The sequence below is a fragment of the Squalius cephalus genome (genome assembly GCF_949319135.1).
Source record: "Squalius cephalus genome assembly, chromosome: 1".
Taxonomy (NCBI): domain Eukaryota; kingdom Metazoa; phylum Chordata; class Actinopteri; order Cypriniformes; family Leuciscidae; genus Squalius; species Squalius cephalus.
The window spans coordinates 3525456-3548465 of record NC_137122.1 but is presented as its reverse complement, the minus strand read 5'-3'; the positions used below and the strand labels follow the sequence as shown (position 1 = coordinate 3548465).

At 46.0% G+C, this 23010-nt stretch overlaps 2 protein-coding genes across 2 annotated transcripts in view; both read left to right on the top strand.

Moving 5' to 3' along the window:
• Nucleotides 1-23010, top strand: part of LOC307156278 (uncharacterized protein) — a 67802-nt gene that overhangs the window by 24510 nt on the left and 20282 nt on the right. The window lies entirely within an intron of this gene.
• On the top strand, nucleotides 1250-22652 carry LOC307156577 (uncharacterized protein). Its single transcript, XM_079868015.1, has 8 exons — nucleotides 1250-1317; nucleotides 14170-14296; nucleotides 14405-14536; nucleotides 14622-14652; nucleotides 21875-21907; nucleotides 22028-22063; nucleotides 22148-22238; nucleotides 22550-22652. Exons 2-8 carry the CDS (start codon nucleotides 14183-14185, stop codon nucleotides 22620-22622), a joined length of 510 nt encoding a protein of 169 aa, XP_079724141.1. The 5' UTR covers nucleotides 1250-1317; nucleotides 14170-14182; the 3' UTR covers nucleotides 22623-22652.

The window sequence follows — 23010 nt, the reverse complement described above, 5'->3', positions numbered from 1 at the left end:
ACAGATCAGGACAGTGTGTGTTCTGGTATATGTGTGTGTGACAGTTTGCGTTCTGTGTGTTTTTCATTTATTGTATTAAAGTCTTTGACTGTTCGCCGGTTCCCGCCTCCTCCCCATAACATTTAACATTATTACAATGAAGTATGCATGTGAGAAACAATTTAATGTCTATCTAACCTTGATTTTTGTTTTTTTAGAAGATTGACTTGACCAGTAAATATCCCCGTACACCAGACACTGTTATTTTCACTTTGTTTTAAACAAGGCATGTGTATTTACATTTTTAATAATACAAGTTTGTTGTAAATGTCATTTTATTAAATGTTTAGATCACTGGGATTACAGTTTGTCCGCAAGAGCCTGTGTGAAGTGTGTTAATGTGTGTGTTAAATTAGTGTTTTTGCTCATCATATGTCATATATGGCACGACTTCTCATTTCTGAATGCAAATTCACAGAATCAGTTGCTTTTTTTTATTCAGAATGAAACTACTATCATGATCAATCTGGCTATATTTGCAGTAAATGTGCGAATTACTAAATGTTCTATTATTTTAGCTGCTAAATAAATGTCATTAAAATGTGTCATGAAATGACATTTGATTGTGATGATGAAATGAAACGATGCATTGTAAGAAATGGCCCGTGCATTTCCCCCGTATAGATATTTATCCGCAGACTTGCTGTACATCTGTGTGTGTGTGTGTAAGTAGGTAATGAGTCATTTAACCATCTGATTACTGGCCTTTAAACTCGTGCATAACTGAATTTAGTGCGACTGCAACGCTATTAGCCTATACAATACAGTGACGGGTACTCTTAAATGCATTGTTACTTTTATTATGTATGCATTACGAGTCACTTGGTCTATTCTTGCATGCAGTCACATGCTATGCACAGTCTACCTCATATGAATACTTTAATCCTCATTTGTAAAAAACGAATGGCCAGTTTTTTAGGGGACGTCCCATACAGTAATTAACGGAAACTATAATAAAGCTAATTCAAAATATGAATACAACTAAATGACCTGCTAAAATAACACCGCGGGTATCCGCACGAGTCACGTGACCGTGAGCTATGAAAATGTAAAATAAAATAATAAAACTTAAATTAGAGGAATACTGATCTCCTGTTTCATTAATAAAGTTTGATTTGCTACATATTCCCGCTGAACAGCAACACACATACTGTAAACCTTCTTCAACACTTGTAAGAGACACACAGCTGTCACTCAAGGCTCATCCCTCCTCCTCTTCCTTCATCGATGAAACAGGATAGAGTTTCTTTCATTCATTCTGCAAACGAGCTGCTTAAGGTAAGAAATGTGTTTAATATATTACATGTTTAAATGCAGTTTGACCGTGAACCGATTTTGGCAGGTTTATAAGCCATATTGCCAAAAAAGATTAGGTAGGCCTATATTCTTGCAAAAGAAGAAGGGATGCTGAAGTGTAACACGTTTACGATGAACAACATGTGCGACTCTTGAACATGCAGCCTAACTTACGCGACTCTGAAGTAAATCAGCGATAGTTGTTTCTAATGCTCGAGATTTAACTCAAATGCTGTTTTTTTTATTATAAAAATGAATGCATTCAATCGAAAATGCAATGCATTTTGCTCGTTTCCCGCGGGTCCTTAAAATACTTGGATGTCACTTTTCAAAGCGCAAAGCCGTAAAAAAAAGTCTGAAATATCTAAACAGTTTTAATCGTAGTAATATCCATCATCGGTCTGATCACTGATAAAGTCAGCTCAATATAGGCTATACTGGCGAAATATATTTTCTTTTCTTTTTTTACATTACGAAAATCTGGCAAGAAAGTAGTCCTACGTTTACTAAATTATACTTTTATACAAACATTTATATACTGAAACACGCACGCAGAGCAATAAACGCTTCCGGATTTTGCGTTCGTTCTGTTGCGAGCAGGGGCATCATGCAAGCACAATCTGAGAGTTGTTGCAATTGTTTTCTGACGGGTGATATGGATCATGTTAGGAGGGGTCAGGGGGTTTCTCCCCCTGAACATTTTTACATTCTGGCTGCTAAACATACCATTTCAATGCAGTTTGGGAGGGACAGAAATACCTTAACGGAGCTAGCAGCAACCCTCCTCTATCTGAGGACTAAGTTAAAGTATCCATTTTGTAAGTTTATGTAAAAGACAGGTTGATGAAAGAACTGTAAGCTCAAATTCAAAAGCTTTTGAAGTCTACTTCATTAAAGCATATGTTTACACACACACTTACTATAAACTTAGGCCTACTACACATGATTTTAAAAACACCATTGCAGTTTTTATGTTATGATTTTAAATTGGTATGTGACCTAAGAACGATCTTAAGGTACATAAAGGTGCTGAGGTCTGACTTAGTGGTGCTCTGAAATTAAGTTATTTTAATATTAATATGTGATGAAGGACTTGACTTTGGAGGACTGAAAGAAGTTTGACAGATTTCAGTGATGAATAAGTTTAACACTACCCCGTTTATTTGAAAATGGTTAATATTTGACAGGTACCAAATAGAATTCAGTGTTCTGCTCATTTTAACATGTGTTAGTGGTCATATAGGCTATATATATACCCAGTGGGCATTTGATGTCAATTTAACATCAATATGACATCAAATTGATGTCAAATTTACGTCAAGAAATTGGTCAAAAATGAAAGTCAAATTGACGTCAAAGTGTCGATGTCAATTTGATGTCAAGATTTGACCTCTGCTGATGTCAAACAAAAAGGTGAAATGCATGGCCGTACACTTATTACCAGCTTCACTTACACTAACCAGATTTACTTTCTTTAATTTCCAGTTTAATGAAATCATATTTTGTATTTTAAAGTCACCATGATGGTGGTTAGCGTTTGCTTTAGTTGTGCTCTTGACCCTTGACTCTTTAATATAAACATTTCTCTGGCTGCTTTAATTGTGTGTTTATAAAGCACAATTGTTGTAGCTAAAAAGCCATCAGAAACTGAGATTAGGAGGTGTTGGCTGTTTATTGATGAAATCATCATGTAACTGCCTGAATCCCTGATTATGTCCAGTGTCTAATGCTTTGATTATATAGGACTTGTGGTTTAAAAGCGGTTTTATTCATAATAGAAGTAATTTGGTTCTACAGCATATCTAGCGGTGTTGTTTATCAAATAATGTACTTGGTTTTTAAAAACTATTTAGTGCACAAAAACCTTTCATCTATGGCATTACTTAGACGCACACAGACATCAAGAAACAGCATATTAATCTCAACAATGGTGACAATCAAACAAAATATCCAGATAATCAGATCAACTCCAGCTGCATAATTTATTAATGCCACAATGCATGCTGGGAGATATGGGTGAGTTTTGATTGGTGGTTCCCAGCATGCACTGCAGCATGAAGCATTTCATTGATTGTCACCATTGTTGAGAGTCATACACTGATTCTTGATAGCTAAGTAATAATGTTGAGTTTAATGCATTAAATGTTTTTTTTAAATCCTTTATTAATTAAAAAAAAAAACAATATTCTCATGCTGTTAAATTAAATGGCTTCTATTATAATACAACATTAAAATCACAAGTGCTATATAACCAAACATTAGACACTGAATAAGATCAGCGATTCAGGCAATTACATGATGATATCGTCATCATCTTCAATAAACCGGCAACATCTCCTGATCTCATTTTTTCATGGCTTTTTTAGCTACAATAGTTGTGCTTTATAAACACACAGTTATAGCAGCCAGAGAAATTTTTATTTTAAAGAGTCAAGGGTCAAGAGCACAACTAAAGCAAACGCTAACCACCATCATGGTGTCATCAAAATATGTTTAATATATTTTAAACTATTTAAATATTATATTTATTTAAACTGGAAATTAAATAAAGTAAATCTGGTTAGTTTTAAGTGAAGCTGGTAATAAGTGTACGGCCATGCATTTCACCTTTTTGTTTTGCAAAATGACATCAGCAGAGGTCAAATCTTGACATCAAATTGACATTGACACTTTGACGTCAATTTGACTTTCATTTTTGACCTATTTCTTGACGTAATTTTGACATCAAGATGCCCGCTGGGTATATTATCTTACTGGCATAATATTTGAATAATATTGAGGCATTGAATCTATCATCTTACTGCCATACTCTTTTACTAATGATAATAATATATTTTGTATTACTGCATTACTGTTGTATTATGGCAAGTACCTCATTAAGTTGCTACTTGCGAGTCATGAGCAAGTAAAGTGACCTGAAAATAATAAGGGAAGTTATGAGCACATGAGAGAGAGGCTGACCGCTACACTTTTGTGCACTCTAAGCCTACATCACGGTCATAGCGATCTGTATAACAACTATTGAACTGACACCATATTAGGAAAAAAGGCTGATGCTGACCGATATATTACACATCCAGAAGAATACATTTGAGTCGTTATAGGCTCTGGTATTGTCAGGATTCAATCTTCACCACCACGCTCTCCTTCACCTCCGCCCACTCGTTCTCTCTCTCCGCCCATTCATCAAGTCACCCGTTCACTCTCCCCTGATCACTGAGCACCGTCACCTGTGTCCCATCACCAGCACTCCCCATATAACCCACAGTCTCCCTTCACTCAGTGTCTGGTCTCGTCATTACATGACCCACAGACTCCCGATCACTTACCTGAACACTTACCTGCTGAATTCCTCTCCGGTCCGTCCTCTCCGGTAGATCTCTACACAGACTTTCCGGCCGATTCCGTCCCATCCATTTCATCTATGTCAACATGTCCACTTCCGCATTAACCCACTACTTCGTTCACTGCCTCAGCGAGTCCCATGGCCCGGCCAGCGACCTATTCCGGTGAGGCGGAGAACTGCAGTGGGTTTCTTCTGCAAACTTCACTATATTTCACCATGAATGAACACCAGTTTCACAACGATGCAGCCCGAGTCGCCTTCATGATTTCTCTCCTCTCAGGTCAAGCACTTCAGTGGGCTCAGTCATTATGGAACTCTGAAACTGCGGTGGTAAAATCCATTACTGAATTCATGCGGCATTTCAAGGAGGTCTTTGGACAGACTGACATTCAGACTATCAGTTCATGATCAACTGTATAATCTCCGTCAAGGAAATTCTTCGGTGAGTTCATTCGCTTTATAGTTCAGAACCCTTGCCGCATCAAGTGGCTGGAACGAAAACGCTCTGATCACCGCTTATCGCCATGGCCTGAACCCTAACATCCGCCATCTGCTGGTGGTGTATGAGGACGGCATGGGTTTAGAAAACCTTATCCAGAAATCCATCCGCATCTCTCAACGCCTTTCAGCTTGTGATCTATCTGCACCCACTGTAAGTTCTCCGCCCACGGTCAGTTCCAATACTCCTCCAGCACCAGTTCCTATGGAAATCGACTCCACTCATCTTTCGTCCTCTGAACGCCAGCGCAGGATTCTGCATCATCTCTGTCTCTACTGTGGATCGGATAAACACTTCCTCAGTTCCTGTCCAGTTCGTCCACCGCGGCCGGCGGTAAGTTCTATCCAACTCACTCCTAAGATTGAAGCATTAAATCGTACTAAAGTACATATCCTGACGTCTTCTATGTGTATCCCAGCGCAAGCTCTCATCGATGTCTTGAAAAGCTGTACGTTCGCCATCGTCGCTTGGCTCAAGATCTGCCAATCCAAACCATCCAAGGCAAGCCACTCGGACGAGGTCGTGTTCTTCACTTCACACCTGCATTAATTCTTCGCATCGGATGTCTTCATTCTGAGGAGATTTCGTTTATGGTGCTGGAGGAGTCCACTGCGGATATCATCCTGGGACGCCCTTGGTTAATCCAACATCAGCCAACACTCCACTGGGAATCCGGAGAGGTTCTTCACTGGGGTGAGGATTGTCACGTATCCTGTCTTAGTTCTGTCAAGAAAACTCGACCTTCAGTCCGTTCCAAGTCTTCTATGGGTGAGTCCAGTTTTCCTGTTTGTTCAACCTTGGTGGAAAGTCCCGAGACATCAATGCAAGTCGAGATCCCAGTGGAGTACCGGGCGTTCCAGGATGTCTTCAGTAAGGTCCTGGCAACGAAACTACCACCTCACCGGCCATGGGACTGCGCAATCGACTTGCTACCCGGAGCCATCCTTCCCAAGGGCCGCATTTACCCTTTGTCCATCCCGGAACAGAAGGCCATGGAGGAGTACGTCAAGGAAGCACTGGAGCAGCAGTTCATCCGACCATCTACCTCCCCTGCCGCTTCGAGTTTCTTCTTCGTGGCCAAGAAGGACGGAGGCTTGCGGCCGTGCATTGATTATCGTCAACTTAACTCCCAGACCATCAAGTTCCGTTATTCCCTTCCTCTGGTCCCAGCCGCCCTGGAACAGCTTTGTGGTGCGAGCATCTTCTCCAAATTAGATCTCAGAAGTGCATACAACCTGATTCGTATTCGACGAGGGGATGAGTGGAAGACCGCCTTCGTGACCCCCTCAGGCCACTATGAATACCAGGTTATGCCCTTCGGACTGTCCAACGCTCCTGCCGTTTTCCAGGGATATATGAACGAGGTCCTACGTGAGTTCCTCAACCGGTTCGTAGTGGTCTACATCGACGACATACTCATCTACTCTTCTTCTATGTCTGAACACCGCCATCACGTCATTCAAGTTCTAGAGAAACTGAGAGAGCACAGACTATACCTGAAGCTGGAGAAGTGCGAGTTCCATATTACTACCGTCCAATTCCTGGGTTACATCATTAATCAACAAGGCATTCAAATGGACCAGAGGAAGGTGGAAACCATCCAGAACTGGCCACAACCCTCTACCATAAAAGATCTTCAACGATTCCTGGGCTTCGCGAACTTCTATCGACGATTCATCCAAAACTACAGTCAGATCAGTGCTCCTCTCACCTCAGCTCTCAAGGGCCGGCCCAAGTCTCTGTCCTGATCCCCCGGTGCAATTCAAGCATTCCAGCATTTGAAGGAAGCCTTCACGACAGCTCCTATCCTTGTTCATCCAGATCCAGATCTTCCATTCGTGGTAGAGGTGGACGCCTCTTCCACCGGGGTAGGAGCTGTCTTCTCTCAGCGGCAGGGTGAGTCACGTAAACTCCTTCCATGTGCCTTCTTCTCCAGAAAGCTGTCCCCGGCGGAGCAAAATTATGACATAGGCAACCGGGAGCTGCTGGCCATCAAACTGGCTCTGGAGGAGTGGAGACACTGGCTGGAGGGAGCCAACCACCAGTTTGAGGTAATAACTGACCATCGCAATCTCGAATACCTCAGAGAAGCCAAAACACTGAACCCTCGTCAAGCCCGCTGGGCTCTCTTCTTTACCCGGTTTGATTTTGTAGTGTTGTACCGACCTGGAAGCAAGAACTGTAAGGCGGACGCACTCTCCCGGCTCCATCACGCATCTCAAACCGACCTTCAGCCTGAACCCATCCTCCCTCCAGCCATGATCCTGAGTCCCATCCTTTGGGACATCGACCAGCAGATCACCCAAGAGGCCGCTCGCCAGCCCGCTCCGCGGGGAGGTCCAGAAGGGCGCCTCTTCGTACCTCAACATCTTCGGACACCCCTTCTGGACTCAGCTCACACTGTTCCGGGCTCTGGACGTCCGGGTAGCAAGCGTACCCTCTCGCTCCTCAGTCAACGGTACTGGTGGCCATCCATCTCCCAGGATGTATCCAGATTCGTCCGCGGATGCTCAGTCTGTGCTATAACCAATACCCCGAGGAGACTTCCCGAAGGCAAGCTAGTGCCATTACCTATTCCTCGGCGACCTTGGTCTCATATAAGTATAGACTTCATGACTGATCTACCCAACTCTGAAGGCTTCACCGGCGTATTCGTTGTAGTGGACCAGTTCTCCAAGGGGTGTAAACTAATTCCTCTACCTGGTCTCCCCACTGCCTTGGAATCCGCTGAAGCCCTTTTCAACCATGTCTTCAGGAATTTCGGCATCCCTGAGGACATCGTCTCGGACAGGAGACCCCAATTCATCTCCCGGGTATGGCACGCCTTCTTTAAGCTCCTCGGGGTCACTGTCAGCCTCTCTTCTGGATACCACCCTCAGATGAATGGCCAGACTGAGCGGAAGATCCAGGAGATAGGAAGATATCTGCGATCATACTGCCACCAGTACCAAGACAGCTGGAGCCGCTACCTCCCCTGGGCAGAGTACGCCCAGAACTCCCCGCGACAAAACACCACCAGGCTCACCTCCTTCCAATGCATCCTTGGGTATCAACCTCCACTCTTTCCCTGGTCGGGTGAGCCCTCAGAGGTTCCAGCTGTCGACTTCTGGTTCCATCAGAGCGAGAGGGTATGGGACTCAGCTCACGTGCACCTCCAACAGGCTGTTCGGAGGCACAAGGAACATGCGGATCGTCGTCGCCTTGATGCACCTCAGTATCAACCTGGACAAAAGGTATGGTTATCTACCCGAGACATCCGCCTCCGATTGCCTTGCCGTAAGCTGAGTCCTCGATTCATCGGACCTTTCACCATCCAGAGGCAGTTGAACGAAGTCACCTACAGGCTCAACCTTCCTCCCCAGTATCGGATTTCCCCTTCTTTCCATGTTTCCCTGCTCAAACCCTTCACTGACCCTGTTATTCCTGTTCCCTCAGATGGCTCTTCCTCTGACGTACCTTCTCCTCCCATTCCAGTCGAAGAGGAATCTATCTACCGCGTCCACACCATCTTGGACTCCCGGCGGCGAGGTCCCCGCCTGGAATACCTGGTGGACTGGGAGGACTACGGGCCAGAGGAACGTTCTTGGGTTCTTCGTGACGACATCCTGGATCCTGCCCTGTTATCCCAGTTCCACGAAGACCATCCTGATCGTCCAGCACCCAGAGGTCGGGGTCGACCTCGCCGCCGGCAGCGCTCCTCTCAGGCGTCAGGATCCGCCTTGGGAGGGGGGGGTACTGTCGGGATTCCATCTTCACCACCACGCTCTCCTTCACCTCCGCCCACTCGTTCTCTCTTTCCGCCCAGTCATCAAGTCACCCGTTCACTCTCCCCTGATCACTGAGCACCGTCACCTGTGTCCCATCACCAGCACTCCCTACAAAACCCACAGTCTCCCTTCACTCAGTGTCTGGTCTCATCATTACATGACCCACAGACTCCCGATCACTTACCTGAACACTTACCTGCTGAATTCCTCTCCAGTCCGTCCTTCCAGCATCCTGTTCTGCCTTCAGCCCATCCTGCATCTGCCAAGAGAACGAAAGAGAAAGACTTTACAAATTCAGCTAAGCATTCCCTGTTGTTCTGTGTTACTATTACTCACCATCTGTCTGCATCTCCGCTAACCTGCAATAAAACCCATAACCTTACCACCTTGTCTGCATCCTCTGTGATTCCTGACAGGTATATTATGGAGCATAATAGGAATAAAGTTGTGACAAAAAAATTATCAGGGAGGAAAAATCTGAGGGGGCACGTGCCCCCTCACTTTGAATGGGAATGACGCCACTGGTTGCGAGTGCACGTGATTGATCTACTTTGTAAACTGCTGGTCACCATTGACTTATATAGCCTGGTATTTATGGAAGTCAATAGAGACCAGCAACTGTTTGGTTACCGACATTCTTCAAAATATCTTCATTTCTCATTTCTCAGTAATTTCTTCACAACATTAGAGTGAGTAAATAATGACAGAATTTTCATTTTTTGGGTGAACTATAAAAACAAGGGTCAGCATAACACACAGACGCAACTGATTGTGTATTTGACAGTATTAGCACAATCAGAGGCAGAAGATAAAGTCCAGTAATCTGACGCTGTTTGACAGGTTATTAGGCCCTGTCCCAAATGGCACACGTCATGTGCACTTTCGGTCTTGTGGACTTACAAAGGCTGCTGCGTGCGCGTGTCCGTTAAGTCCGTGAGACCACAGTGTGTCCCATTTCTCATTTTTAGGTCTCAGAAGGGTGCTCGCGAGCGCCCCCATGTGGTCGATTTGCGCACTTTTGCAGAGCCCGCGGTGATGCACTCCACAGCAGACTTCTTCCCGACAGTCAAAGCAGCATTACGTCACGAAAGTGCGGACTCAGAGGAAGACCGTGGCCCTGTCCCAAATGGCACACTCCGGACTTGTGGACTTCCTCAGAGTCCACACTTTGGTGACGTAATATAGTGCAAACCTATAGAGCCCTTGGCGCGAGTCCACGAGGGCGCATTGAGAGTTATTTTTGGGACAGACTTGATCATCACGCCGGAAATAACAGGAGAAATCACAATTTTGCGCTCCAACGTCTCATCTCCATGTCAACTACACAGCCTAATTTTACAGTTCTATATTTTGATATTGTGCATGCCACCTGGGCATTAGACAATGGATAGCCTACATCATGCTTATTTAAATTATGTATACAGTTGTACATTATAATGTTCCATTTGAACTAAGATTACCATTTTAACACAATGAAAATGTGCATGAGTTTCAGATGAATTTACAGGTTTCAATATTCATACTATGTTTACATATGACTCAGTAAAGCCCTGACATTCGGTTCTATTTATTTAATGAATCATAATGTGATCGTATTATTCAACACACTATTATTATGTTTGAGACATCAACCACTGGTCGATGACCATAATGTTTGTATAAACTGTAGGTAACAACTGGTAAAATGTACATTTAGGTCATAAAAAACCGTAATATTTTCCTCTCAGCCATGTCATCAATTGCTCATGAGCGAAATCTCCTCCCGTCCGTTGTCTGATTGGACTTTCGCAAGGATTCCTGGGTAGTTAAAGTGCGTGGAGCCTGCTTCTATGCGGGCTTCGCGGAAGACCGCTTCAAGGGTACAAAGGGGGCGCTGCTGAGCGCACTTCAGAGCGTTAAAATGCTGAATGGGACGGCCAACGGACTCGTTGACTCGGCGAGCACGCGCAATTTAAGTCCACGAGACCGAAAGTCCACATGAAGTGCGCCATTTGGGACAGGGCCCGTGAGTGCTTAGGGTTCCATTTGGGACGCGCTCGCCATTGCAATATTCTCTGAAACGACAGGGGGCGACTCGAGTTAGTGTCCTGTACACCATCAGGATTCAGCGGTGAGAAGACTTAAGTTGCACACGTAAATCTTTATTTTAGTACACTTCACCAAAAGCACAGTACAAAACAATCATGTAAAGCAGTAAACCTGCTATTTTAAATATTACTTGTGATATTAGAAAAAAATAAATGGATTATGCGTAGCCTATTCAACTAAATTAACTATCTTGCATATTATCTAATATCAATAAGCATTTTTATTTAGTTTCGGGAACATTTTGTGTAACACATGGACCTTTATTTTTATTAAAGTGGCTTATGTCTGCTATTACGCTCCTTTTGTAAGCAACTAATTTAGACGCACAAACTGGGTGGTGGTTATGGCAAGCCAAAGTATTCATAAACAGCTGGTCAGGCGTCTGATTGCACACTGACTCGTCGAAAGCATGCGTTTCGACAGATTTGCCGTAAAAGCGCACGTTTTTGAGGCACGTTTATCGTAACAAAAATGGACGTCGAAAACGTGTGTATTGAGTAGGATAAATGCACGTTATGAACGTGTAAACAGGTAAACCAAACGGGCAGTGCAAACATGTGTGAAGTGTCCAAACAGGCGAAAAGAACGTGCTTGTTCCCTAATCCCTTCGTTAGTCGGACAGTCCCCTAATCCCTTCGCTCGTCTGACAGTCCCCTAATCCCTTCGTTCGTCGGACAGTCCCCTAATCCCTTCGTTCCTCGGACAGTCCCCTAATCCCTTCGCTCGTCGGACAGTCCCCTAATCCATTCGTTCCTCGGACAGTCCCCTAATCCCTTCGCTCGTCGGACAGTCCCCTAATCCCTTCGTTCGTCGGACAGTCCCCTAATCCATTCTTTCCTCGGACAGTCCCCTAATCCCTTCGCTCGTCGGACAGTCCCCTAATCCCTTCGTTCGTCGGACAGTCCCCTAATCCCTTCGTTCGTCGGACAGTCCCCTTAATCCCTTCGCTCGTCGGACAGTCCCCTAATCCCTTCGCTCGTCGGTCAGTCCCCTAATCCCTTTGTTCGTTGGACAGTCCCCTAATCCCTTCGTTCGTCGGACAGTCCCCTAATCCCTTCGCTCGTCGGTCAGTCCCCTAATCCCTTCGCTCGTCGGACAGTCCCCTAATCCCTTCGTTCGTCGGACAGTCCCCTTAATCCCTTCGCTCGTCGGACAGTCCCCTAATCCCTTCGCTCGTCGGTCAGTCCCCTAATCCCTTCGTTCGTCGGACAGTCCCCTAATCCCTTCGTTCGTCGGACAGTCCCCTAATCCCTTCGCTCGTCGGTCAGTCCCCTAATCCCTTCGCTCGTCGGACAGTCCCCTAATCCCTTCGTTCGTCGGACAGTCCCCTAATCCCTTCGCTCGTCGGTCAGTCCCCTAATCCCTTCGCTCGTCGGACAGTCCCCTAATCCCTTCGCTCGTCGGACAGTCCCCTAATCCCTTCGCTCGTCGGACAGTCCCCTAATCCCTTCGTTCCTCGGACAGTCCCCTAATCCCTTCGCTCGTCGGACAGTCCCCTAATCCCTTCGCTCGTCGGACAGTCCCCTAATCCCTTCGCTCGTCGGACAGTCCCCTAATCCCTTCGCTCGTCGGACAGTCCCCTAATCCCTTCGCTCGTCGGACAGTCCCCTAATCCCTTCGTTCGTCGGACAGTCCCCTAATCCCTTCGCTCGTCGGTCAGTCCCCTAATCCCTTCGCTCGTCGGACAGTCCCCTAATCCCTTCGCTCGTCGGACAGTCCCCTAATCCCTTCGCTCGTCGGACAGTCCCCTAATCCCTTCGTTCCTCGGACAGTCCCCTAATCCCTTCGCTCGTCGGACAGTCCCCTAATCCCTTCGTTCGTCGGACAGTCCCCTAATCCCTTCGCTCGTCGGACAGTCCCCTAATCCCTTCGCTCGTCGGACAGTCCCCTAATCCCTTCGTTCCTCGGACAGTCCCCTAATCCCTTCGCTCGTCGGACAGTCCCCTAATCCCTTCGTTCGTCGGACAGTCCCCTAATCCCTTCGCTCGTCGGACAGTCCCCTAATCCCTTCGTTCGTCGGACAGTCCCCTAATCCCTTCGCTCGTCGGACAGTCCCCTAATCCCTTCGCTCGTCGGACAGTCCCCTATTCCCTTCGCTCGTCGGACAGTCCCCTAATCCCTTCGCTCGTCGGACAGTCCCCTAATCCCTTCGCTCGTCGGACAGTCCCCTAATCCCTTCGCTCGTCGGACAGTCCCCTAATCCATTCGCTCGTCGGACAGTCCCCTAATCCCTTCGCTCGTCGGACAGTCCCCTAATCCCTTCGTTCGTCGGACAGTCCCCTAATCCCTTCGTTCGTCGGACAGTCCCCTAATCCCTTCGCTCGTCGGACAGTCCCCTAATCCCTTCGCTCGTCGGACAGTCCCCTAATCCCTTCCTCGAGACATATCTCGCAAGTTTTCCAGTTGTAATTTCGGTAACAATTTACAATAAGGTTTCATACATTGTTTAACTACATTAGTTCACATGAACTAATAATGAACTGCACTTCTACAGCATTTATTGATCTTTGTTAATGTTAATTTCAATGTTCACTAATAATTATTAAAATCAAAAGTTGTATTTGTTAACATTACTTAATGCACAGCGAACTAAAAGGGTACACTTCTCAGATTAGTAAAGTTGTAAAAGTAAAGTTTAAAAAGTTATTAAGTTTAAGTTTATGAACATTTTAAATATATAAAACACATATTGTTGTTTTTTATATATATTTACAAACCATTTTCAACTTCAAGAAAATTCTGGGCCAGATTTAGGAAAGATTTTATTGTGCGCAGTACCAAACTTTTCCACTAGATGACATCCAGACTCCACCGATGACTCTTCGATTTCTATATGTTGATCTGAACCTTATATTTTCATACTATTCCAAATATTTATGAAGTAGACATCCTATTCAGAAATAGTTAGGGCAGTGATGTTAATATTTGATTTGAATTCAATCTCTAACAACCTACAAGCTCCAGGTCTTGGTTACTTGATTGAATACATTTTTTAGACTGAAGATAGCATCTACAGAGGTGTAATACATGACATACTGTACATTGCAATACATTTGTTTTACATGTTTGCTGTAATAAAAACACTTGTCATGCAATATAATATGCAATAATTTGATCTGTGATTTATATAACAGCTTCCTTTGAAACATGAATAACATCAGTGTGTCCTGTGGAGAGATGGAGAGGGTTGTGTACAAACTTCCCTCTTTTTTACTGAATCACACACTCATTGGAGTCTGTGAGCAGAGCTGGCATTCAGAGGTGACTATTACACACACACACACACACTGACTGTGAGCAGAGCTGGCTCTCAGAGGTGACTATCACACACACACACACTCATGATCTGATCCTCTTGTGTGTGTTCAGGACGGGCGTCTGTTAGCAGATCCATCATATCCTGAAACACTGAGTGATCCTGCTATTTCAGTCTCATCTGATCGTCTCGTCACGTCTCGCTGTGTGAACGTCCTTCATGAGATCCTCTGTGACGCTCCAGGAGTAAATCAACTCTCACCTCATCATTCCTCTGTTTTCATATTTAATATTTCACTAACATGATTCTCTAATGTTTCTTTCATCACAGTCTCATCACAGTCTTCAGACCATGTTCATAGGTGAGAGAGACACTTCAGTTAAACACATCAATCAGGGATGTGCGATATATACGGTATCGGCCAATATATGTTCTTTATTAATGTTATTGGTCGATATGTGTCCATTTTTAATGTTATCAGTATCTGCCGATATATAATTGTGTGCTTGGCTTTTAATGGTGAGCTTTTGTTTATAATCAGGCTCTCAAAAATTTAGATTTTGATTTATCGGGCAATATATGTCTCGGAATGGTAAACGAGAGTCGAGGATACAAATGCAGAGTTAGTTTATTAGTCAGGTCAGGTCAGGTCAACTTTATTATCCCCGAGGGGCAATTTGTTTTGCAGCCAGCAGAATCTATACAAACACAAACACAAACACACAAAAACAAACAATACAGAGAAAAAATAAATAAATCATAATTAATTAATTATTCAAAAACCCAATAGCAACTGGTACAAAAGAATTTTTAAATCTATTTGTCCTACAAAATGGTAAAGAATATCTACGTAAAGAAGGTAACAACTTAAAGAGATTCTGCAAGGGATGACTGGAATCTCTTATTATTAACTCAGCCTTCCTCAGAGTCCTGGCTTTATGCAAACTGTTCAAATCAGTCAGGTTGGTGCCGACAATCTTACTACACACCTTAACAATACCCTGAAGTCTGTTTCTGTTTTTCAGATTAAGCGATCCATACCAGCACACCAATGTAAAAGTAATAACTGACTCAATAAAACAAGAATAAAACATTTTCATAAAAATACTATCCACGTTAAAACCACAGAGTTTCCGTAAAAAATACATACGCTGGTGAGCTTTTTTACAAACAGCATCCACATGAGCCCCAAAAGTCAACTTTTCATCAATTATAGTACCAAGGTATTTAAAATGAGGTACAATCTCAACAGCATGATCATTTATAACTACCGGAGAGATGGATGTATGATTCTTCCGAAAATCTACGATCATCTCTTTAGTTTTTAATACATTAATGTCCAAAAAGGACAGTTTACACCAATCAATAAAATCTACCAATACAGGACCATGATCAGAGTCATCATTATCAAGGAGGGATACGATCACTGAATCATCAGCAAACTTAATGATATGACGCCTCTCGAGTTGCGTCCGACACTCATTAGTATAAAGCACAAATAAAAGAGGTGAAAGAACACACCCTTGCGGTGACCCAGTAGAGGAAAAAAGAACATCAGACAAAACACTGTTCACCTTCACACGCTGAGACCTATTGGTTAAGAAATCCATCAGCCAACTTATCAATCCAAAATCAATATTATGAACATTCTTTAGCCTTTCTGCTAGGATATGAGGTTGGATACAATTAAAGGCTGATGAAAAATCAATAAAAACCAAACGTACAAAAGTTTTTGCGCCCTCAAGGTGTGCCAAAATCATGTTTAATAGAGCGCATATCGCATCATCAACACCCCTACCTGACCTATAGGCAAACTGAAGCGGATCTAGATTTGCCTGTACCATGGTCAAAAGCGCGTCCCTCACTATCCTCTCAAATGTTTTCATTATCAGAGAAGTAAGTGCTACTGGCCTGTACTCATTTAACGATTTTGGTGCCTTATTCTTAGGTACAGGTACAATAATAGACTCTTTCCAGAGACAGGGAACCTTTTGCAGACTCAATGACATTTTAAAAATAAAACAAAAAATATCTGCAAGTTGTTCCGCACAATTTTTAAGAATACGGCCCCCAATACCATCCGGGCCAGGACTTTTCCTCTCTCTTACACCTCGAAAAAGTTTTAAGACCATATCCTTGTCAACATTAACCCTACTCTGATCCGAAGCACCATTATTAAACACGGCCAATTCCTGACTAAAATCATGACTATTAAAACGATTATAAAAAACATTCAAATCATTAGAGAGATCAAAATCAAGCTTCCCATCAAGAGAAATCTTACATTTTTTGGAATTCATCCCCATCATGGATTTCACCCCCTCACATGCAGAACGTGAATTCCCAGTTCTTAACATATCCTCTACTTTGACCTTATAATTAAGCCTGGCCATTGTAAGTTCTTTTTTAACTTGTTTTTTTAATACCTTATACTGAGTCACATCACCTTGATTAAAACAAATATTTCTCTGAATAATTGTATTTTTAACCGATTTAGTGACCCATGGTTTATTATTCTGATAAATGGCTATTTCTTTCCTGGGAATAACAAGATCCTCACAAAACTTAATATAAGCTGACACCGTCTCTGTAAGTTCATCTAAGTCTGCACAAGCATCAATAAACACATCCCAATCTGTACAACTAAAACAGTCCTGGATACGGTTTATAGATTCAGCTGACCACACCGGAACTGAACGACGTTCCGGCTTAGTTTTCTTCAGGACCGATTTGTATAATGGAACCAAGTGCACAACATTATGATCGGATGAACCCAAGGGAGCTCTACAAAACGATTTGTATGCTCCCTTCACAGATCCGTAACAGTGATCCAGACATTTCATATAGCGTGTAAAACAAGTTACATACTGATAAAAACCACACAAGGGCTTCTCCATATTACAGTGATTAAAATCACCCATAATAAAGTTCGGTGCGTCCGGCGAGATCCCTTGAAGCCTTTGCACAGTTTTAACAATAGTTCGGGTTGCAGAGTCAGCATTAGCTCTCGGGTGAATGTACACGAGCGTGATAAATATCTGGGGAAACTCCCTTGGTAAGTAATAGGGTCGAAGGGAAACAGATAAGAGTTCAATGTCAGGAGTGCAAAGTGTCTCCCTAACGACCACTGTATTACACCAACTTTTGTTAACATAAAGGCATAATCCTCCACCAAGTGATTTACCCGTCACAGTTGGATCTCTGTCCAGACGATAGGGTTCCCAAAATCCATCGATTTCCAAGTCGGAATGAGAGTCTTGTTCCTTGAGCCATGTTTCCGTAAAAGCAAGAAGACATGCTTCTCTATACTCCCTCAGGAATTTTACATTTGCCCGAAGCTCATCCAGTTTATTTCGGAGTGACTGAACGTTAGCCAACATAACTGTAGGGAGAGGAATACGACGATGGCCTTGTCTCTTCAATCTCTGACGCACACCGCCGCGACTCCCCCTTTTCCTCACCCCTTTCGGCTTGGATACACACTCTCGGTTTGCCGCGGTAAGATCCAACTGGACAACCTCTGCTGGAAACGCTGCCAGGGGATCCACACTTCCCTCTCCAGAGTTACGTAGCAGGAGAAGAAACTCGCGGCTGTACTGCAGAGGTACACGAGGCTCGCAAAAAACACGCAAAAAGTGCAAAAAAAGAAAAAAGAAAAAACTTGTCATATTAAAATAATTCATTGTTTCCAAACAATGAAAATTCTAATAATAAAATAAAAAATAAAATAGAAAAGAGCACCAAACAAACAACAAACAAGTACAAAAAACCACACTGCACGCTTTCCGAACTGCTGCTACGTGTCGCCATGAACAGCGCCACCTCTAAAGTGCACCTCTAAAGTGCACCTCTAGTGACATGCAGGTACGGTACAAACACAAAAACTCAGGAACTCCAGGAAACAAGAAACACTGACAACGAACCAGCACAAGACTACAAACACAAGGAGGCTAAATAGGGGAACAAACAAAGGAGGGTAACGAGACAGACAGGTGGGACAAATTAACCAATAATCAGATAACAAGATGGGAGGGGCTAGACAATAGACACGAGCACATGGCCCAAAATAACAAAACACCCATGAGCAGCACAAGACAGGACAGGCATGTGACATTACCCCCTCCCTACGGAGCGGCTACCAGACGCTCCATAAGACCAGGGCGGGACGGGAGGGACAGACCAGGGCGGGACGGGAGGGACAGACCAGGGCGGGAAGGGAGGGACAGACCAGGACGGGACAAGGTCTGTGGAGACAACAGTCCATCTGGCGGCCAGGGCGGAGACGACCCCTCGGGCGGCCAGGGAACAGGCACCGGCTCAGGAACAGACACCACCGGCTCAGGAACAGGAACTGGCACCACCGGCTCAGGAACAGACACCACCGGCTCAGGAACAGGAACTGGCACCACCGGCTCAGGCACTGGAACTGGCACCACCGGCTCAGGCACCGGAACTGGCACCGGAACTGGCACCACCGACTCAGGCACTGGAACTGGCACTGGAACTGGCACTGGAACTGGCACCACCGGCTCAGGAACAGGAACTGGCACCACCGGCTCAGGCACTGGAACTGGCACCACCGGCTCAGGCACCGGAACTGGCACCACCGACTCAGGCACTGGAACTGGCACTGGAACTGGCACTGGAACTGGCACCATCGGCTCAGGCACTGGAACTGGCACCACCGGCTCAGGCACTGGAACTGGCACCGGAACTGGCACCACCGACTCAGGCACTGGAACTGGCACCACCAACTCAGGCACTGGAACTGGCACCGGAACTGGCACCACCGACTCAGGCACTGGAACTGGCACCACCGACTCAGGCTCAGGAACAGACGCCACCGGCTCAGGAACTGGCACCACCGACTCAGGAACTGGAACCACCGACTCAGGAACTGGAACTGGCACCACCGACTCAGGCACTGGAACTGGCACCACCGACTCAGGCACCGGAACTGGCACCACCGGCTCAGGCACCGGAACTGGCACTGGAACTGGCACCGGAACTGGCGCCACCGACTCAGGCACTGGAACTGGCACCGGAACTGGCGCCACCGGCTCAGGCACTGGAACTGGCGCCACCGGCTCAGGCACTGGAACTGGCACCGGAACTGGCGCCACCGGCTCAGGCACTGGAACTGGCGCCACCGGCTCAGGCACTGGAACTGGCACCGGAACTGGCGCCACCGGCTCAGGCACCGGAACTGGCGCCACCGGCTCAGGCACCGGAACTGGCACTGGAACTGGCACCGGAACTGGCGCCACCGGCTCAGGCACCGGAACTGGCGCCACCGGCTCAGGCACCGGAACTGGCACCGGAACTGGCGCCACCGGCTCAGGCACCGGAACTGGCGCCACCGGCTCAGGCACCGGAACTGGCGCCGGAACAGACGCCACCGACTCAGGCGCCGGAACAGACGCCACCGACTCAGGCGCCGGAACAGACGCCACCGACTCAGGCGCCGGAACAGACGCCACCGACTCAGGCGCCGGAACAGACGCCACCGACTCAGGCGCCGGAACAGACGCCACCGACTCAGGCGCCGGAACAGACGCCACCGACTCAGGCGCCGGAACAGACGCCACCGACTCAGGCGCCGGAACAGACGCCACCGACTCAGGCGCCGGAACAGACGCCACCGACTCAGGCGCCGGAACAGACGCCACCGACTCAGGCGCCGGAACAGACGCCACCGACTCAGGCGCCGGAACAGACGCCACCGACTCAGGCGCCGGAACAGACGCCACCGACTCAGGCGCCGGAACAGACGCCACCGACTCAGGCGCCGGAACAGACGCCACCGACTCAGGCGCCGGAACAGACGCCACCGACTCAGGCGCCGGAACAGACGCCACCGACTCAGGCGCCGGAACAGACGCCACCGACTCAGGCGCCGGAACAGACGCCACCGACTCAGGCGCCGGAACAGACGCAGGCTCGACGGTGGCCATCTTGTCAGGGGACACAGGCTCAGCAGGCGTGACGTGAACAGGCTCGGCGGCGGCCATCTTGTCCGAAGACCCAGGCTCGGCAGGCGTGACGTGAACAGGCTCGGCGGCGGCCATCTTGTCCGAAGACCCAGGCTCGGCAGGCGTGACGTGAACAGGCTCGGCGGCGGCGGCCATCTTGTCATAAGACATAGGCTCGTGAACAGTCTCTGGCTGGGCAGACGTGACGTGAACAGTCTCTGGCTGGGCAGACGTGACGTGAACAATCTCTGGCTGGGCAGACGTGACGTGAACAGTCTCTGGCTGGGCAGACGTGACGAGTCTCTGGCTGGGCAGACGTGATCTGAACAGGTTCGGCGGCGGCCATCTTGTCCGAAGACACAGGCTCGGCAGACCCACTGTGTCTCCTCCACGCATGCAATACCGTTACTGCATAGAAGAGATGCACGGCCCTCCTGGCCATGGCAGGACTGATGATAGGGAATTCTGGGACCACCGGAACTGGGACCACCGGACTCGTGACCACCAGACTCGGGACCACCGGAACAGGAACCACCGGAATAGGCATGGAGGAAGTCTTCCTTCTCCTCCTCCGTTTCGGGACCACCGGACTCGGGACCATCAGAACAGGCATGGAGGAAGTCTTCTTTCTCCTCCTCCGTTTCGGGACCACCGGAACTGGGACCACCGGAACTGGGACCACCTGACTCGGGACCACCTGACTCGGGACCACCGGAACTGGGACCACCGGAACTGGGACCACCTTACTCGGGACCACCGGAACTGAAACCACCGGAACTGGGACCACCGGACTCGGGACCACCGGACTCGGGACCACCAGAACTGAGACCACCGAACTCGGGACCACCGAACTCGGGACCACCGGAACTGGGTCCACCGGAACTGGGACCACCGGACTCGGGACCACCGGAACAGGCATGGAGGAAGTCTTCCTACCTCTCCTCCGTTTTGGGACCAGCGACGAAGGCTTTCCCTTCCACTGACTGCCATCTGCCGTGATACTCTCCTCCTCCAAAGTCCTTTGAGCGCATCTGGAAAAGTACTCCAGCAAGGAAATAGAGGCTCCTTCTCCCTCTCCCTGAGGAAAAATCTCACTCCGCTGTATCCACATACTTGGCTGGTTCGTTCTGTCACGGAATGGTAAACAAGAGTCGAGGATACAAATGCAGAGTTAGTTTATTAGTGACATGCAGGTACGGTACAAACACAAAAACTCAGGAACTCCAGGAAACAAGAAACACCGACAACGAACCAGCACAAGACTACAAACACAAGGAGGCTAAATAAGGGAACAAACAAAGGAGGGTAACGAGACAGACAGGTGGGACAAATTAACCAATAATCAGATAACAAGATGGGAGGGGCTAGACAATAGACACGAGCACATGGCCCAAAATAACAAAACACCCATGTGCAGCACAAGACAGGACAGGCATGTGACAATATATCAGTTATCGGCTTTCAAATATAAAGAACTATTGGTTATCGGTATCGGCCAAAATGTTCATATCTGTAAATCCCTAAGATCAGTGTGTCCTGAATCAGACTAAACTCTGTGTTGAACTGAATCTTCTGTAAGTGAATCTTGATGATTGTGAATGTGTTTTTCAGTGAGGAATGAAACTGCAGCGACTCCAAACTCAGGTGAGTTTCAGCTGATAAACGTGTGTCTAATTCACTAATAAAACACTGATTCAGACTCAGTCCAGTGTGAATGTTTAATGTCATATTCTCTGATATTTGTGATTGTTGTGTGTTTTAAAGATGTGAATGAAGTGACTCCGACTCTCCAGATCTCAGGTAAAACATCAAGAGCTTTAAACATAAACTCTAATAGATGTATCATTGTAGATCAGCTGATCTGATATTTGATCACTTGTATAGATCAGTTGTGGTGGCTGTTTCCTCTCTTCATCTTCTTCATCTTCATCTTCATCATCTTCATCTGTTTTATACTGTGTAAAAGGATCTTCAGGTGAGTCCAGACTGATCTTATAACGTCGTACTTCAGTCTTTATATCTGACACTAGTTCACAAGAGCTCAGGTCATCGTCAGTCACATTTTGAGGAGTAATTTACAATGGCTTCGAACAACCAATCAGAATCAAGAACTGGAACAATCCGTTTTATAATGAATGTTTGACTATTTTTGACTACGTTTGACCGTTTAAATGTTTATATTTCAACAATGAGTTGGAGTAGATAGTCATATATCATTAGAAGACTGCATTATAAACGCTGTAAATGTGCAGTTTAAACTCAGTTTATTGCCCTGTATAATTCTAGAAAGCTGATGGAATGGAGATCAGGACTGAATGGGGAGATCAGCTTGCAAATGCTGCACCTTAATGGAAATTAATTAAACAAAATTGTATGTTTTGTATTAGTCATTTGCAGAAGTACTGACAGACTTTATTTAGAGACAGATCCATCGTTTGTTCAGTTAACCACTGTTTAATTAAAAAAAAAGTTATGTTTTGTTTCTTTTTCCCACTGTGAACCGTGACTTAAAAACGAGGTATTTTAATATTGTGTAGCGTTCCACTGCATTTCACTTCTGCTTTAGCTGGTTTCCTATAGCTTTCTAAAAAATCTGTCTTTATGTAGGAATATCTCTGGCTCTGTGATGAAGTGCTTGAGATTTGATTGAATAAATGTAAATGAAGCTGTTCATGTTTTGAATGTTGTTTATTCACTAGTTTGGTTTGAAGAGAGGAGCTTGTACATGGACACTTGTGTTCACTTAT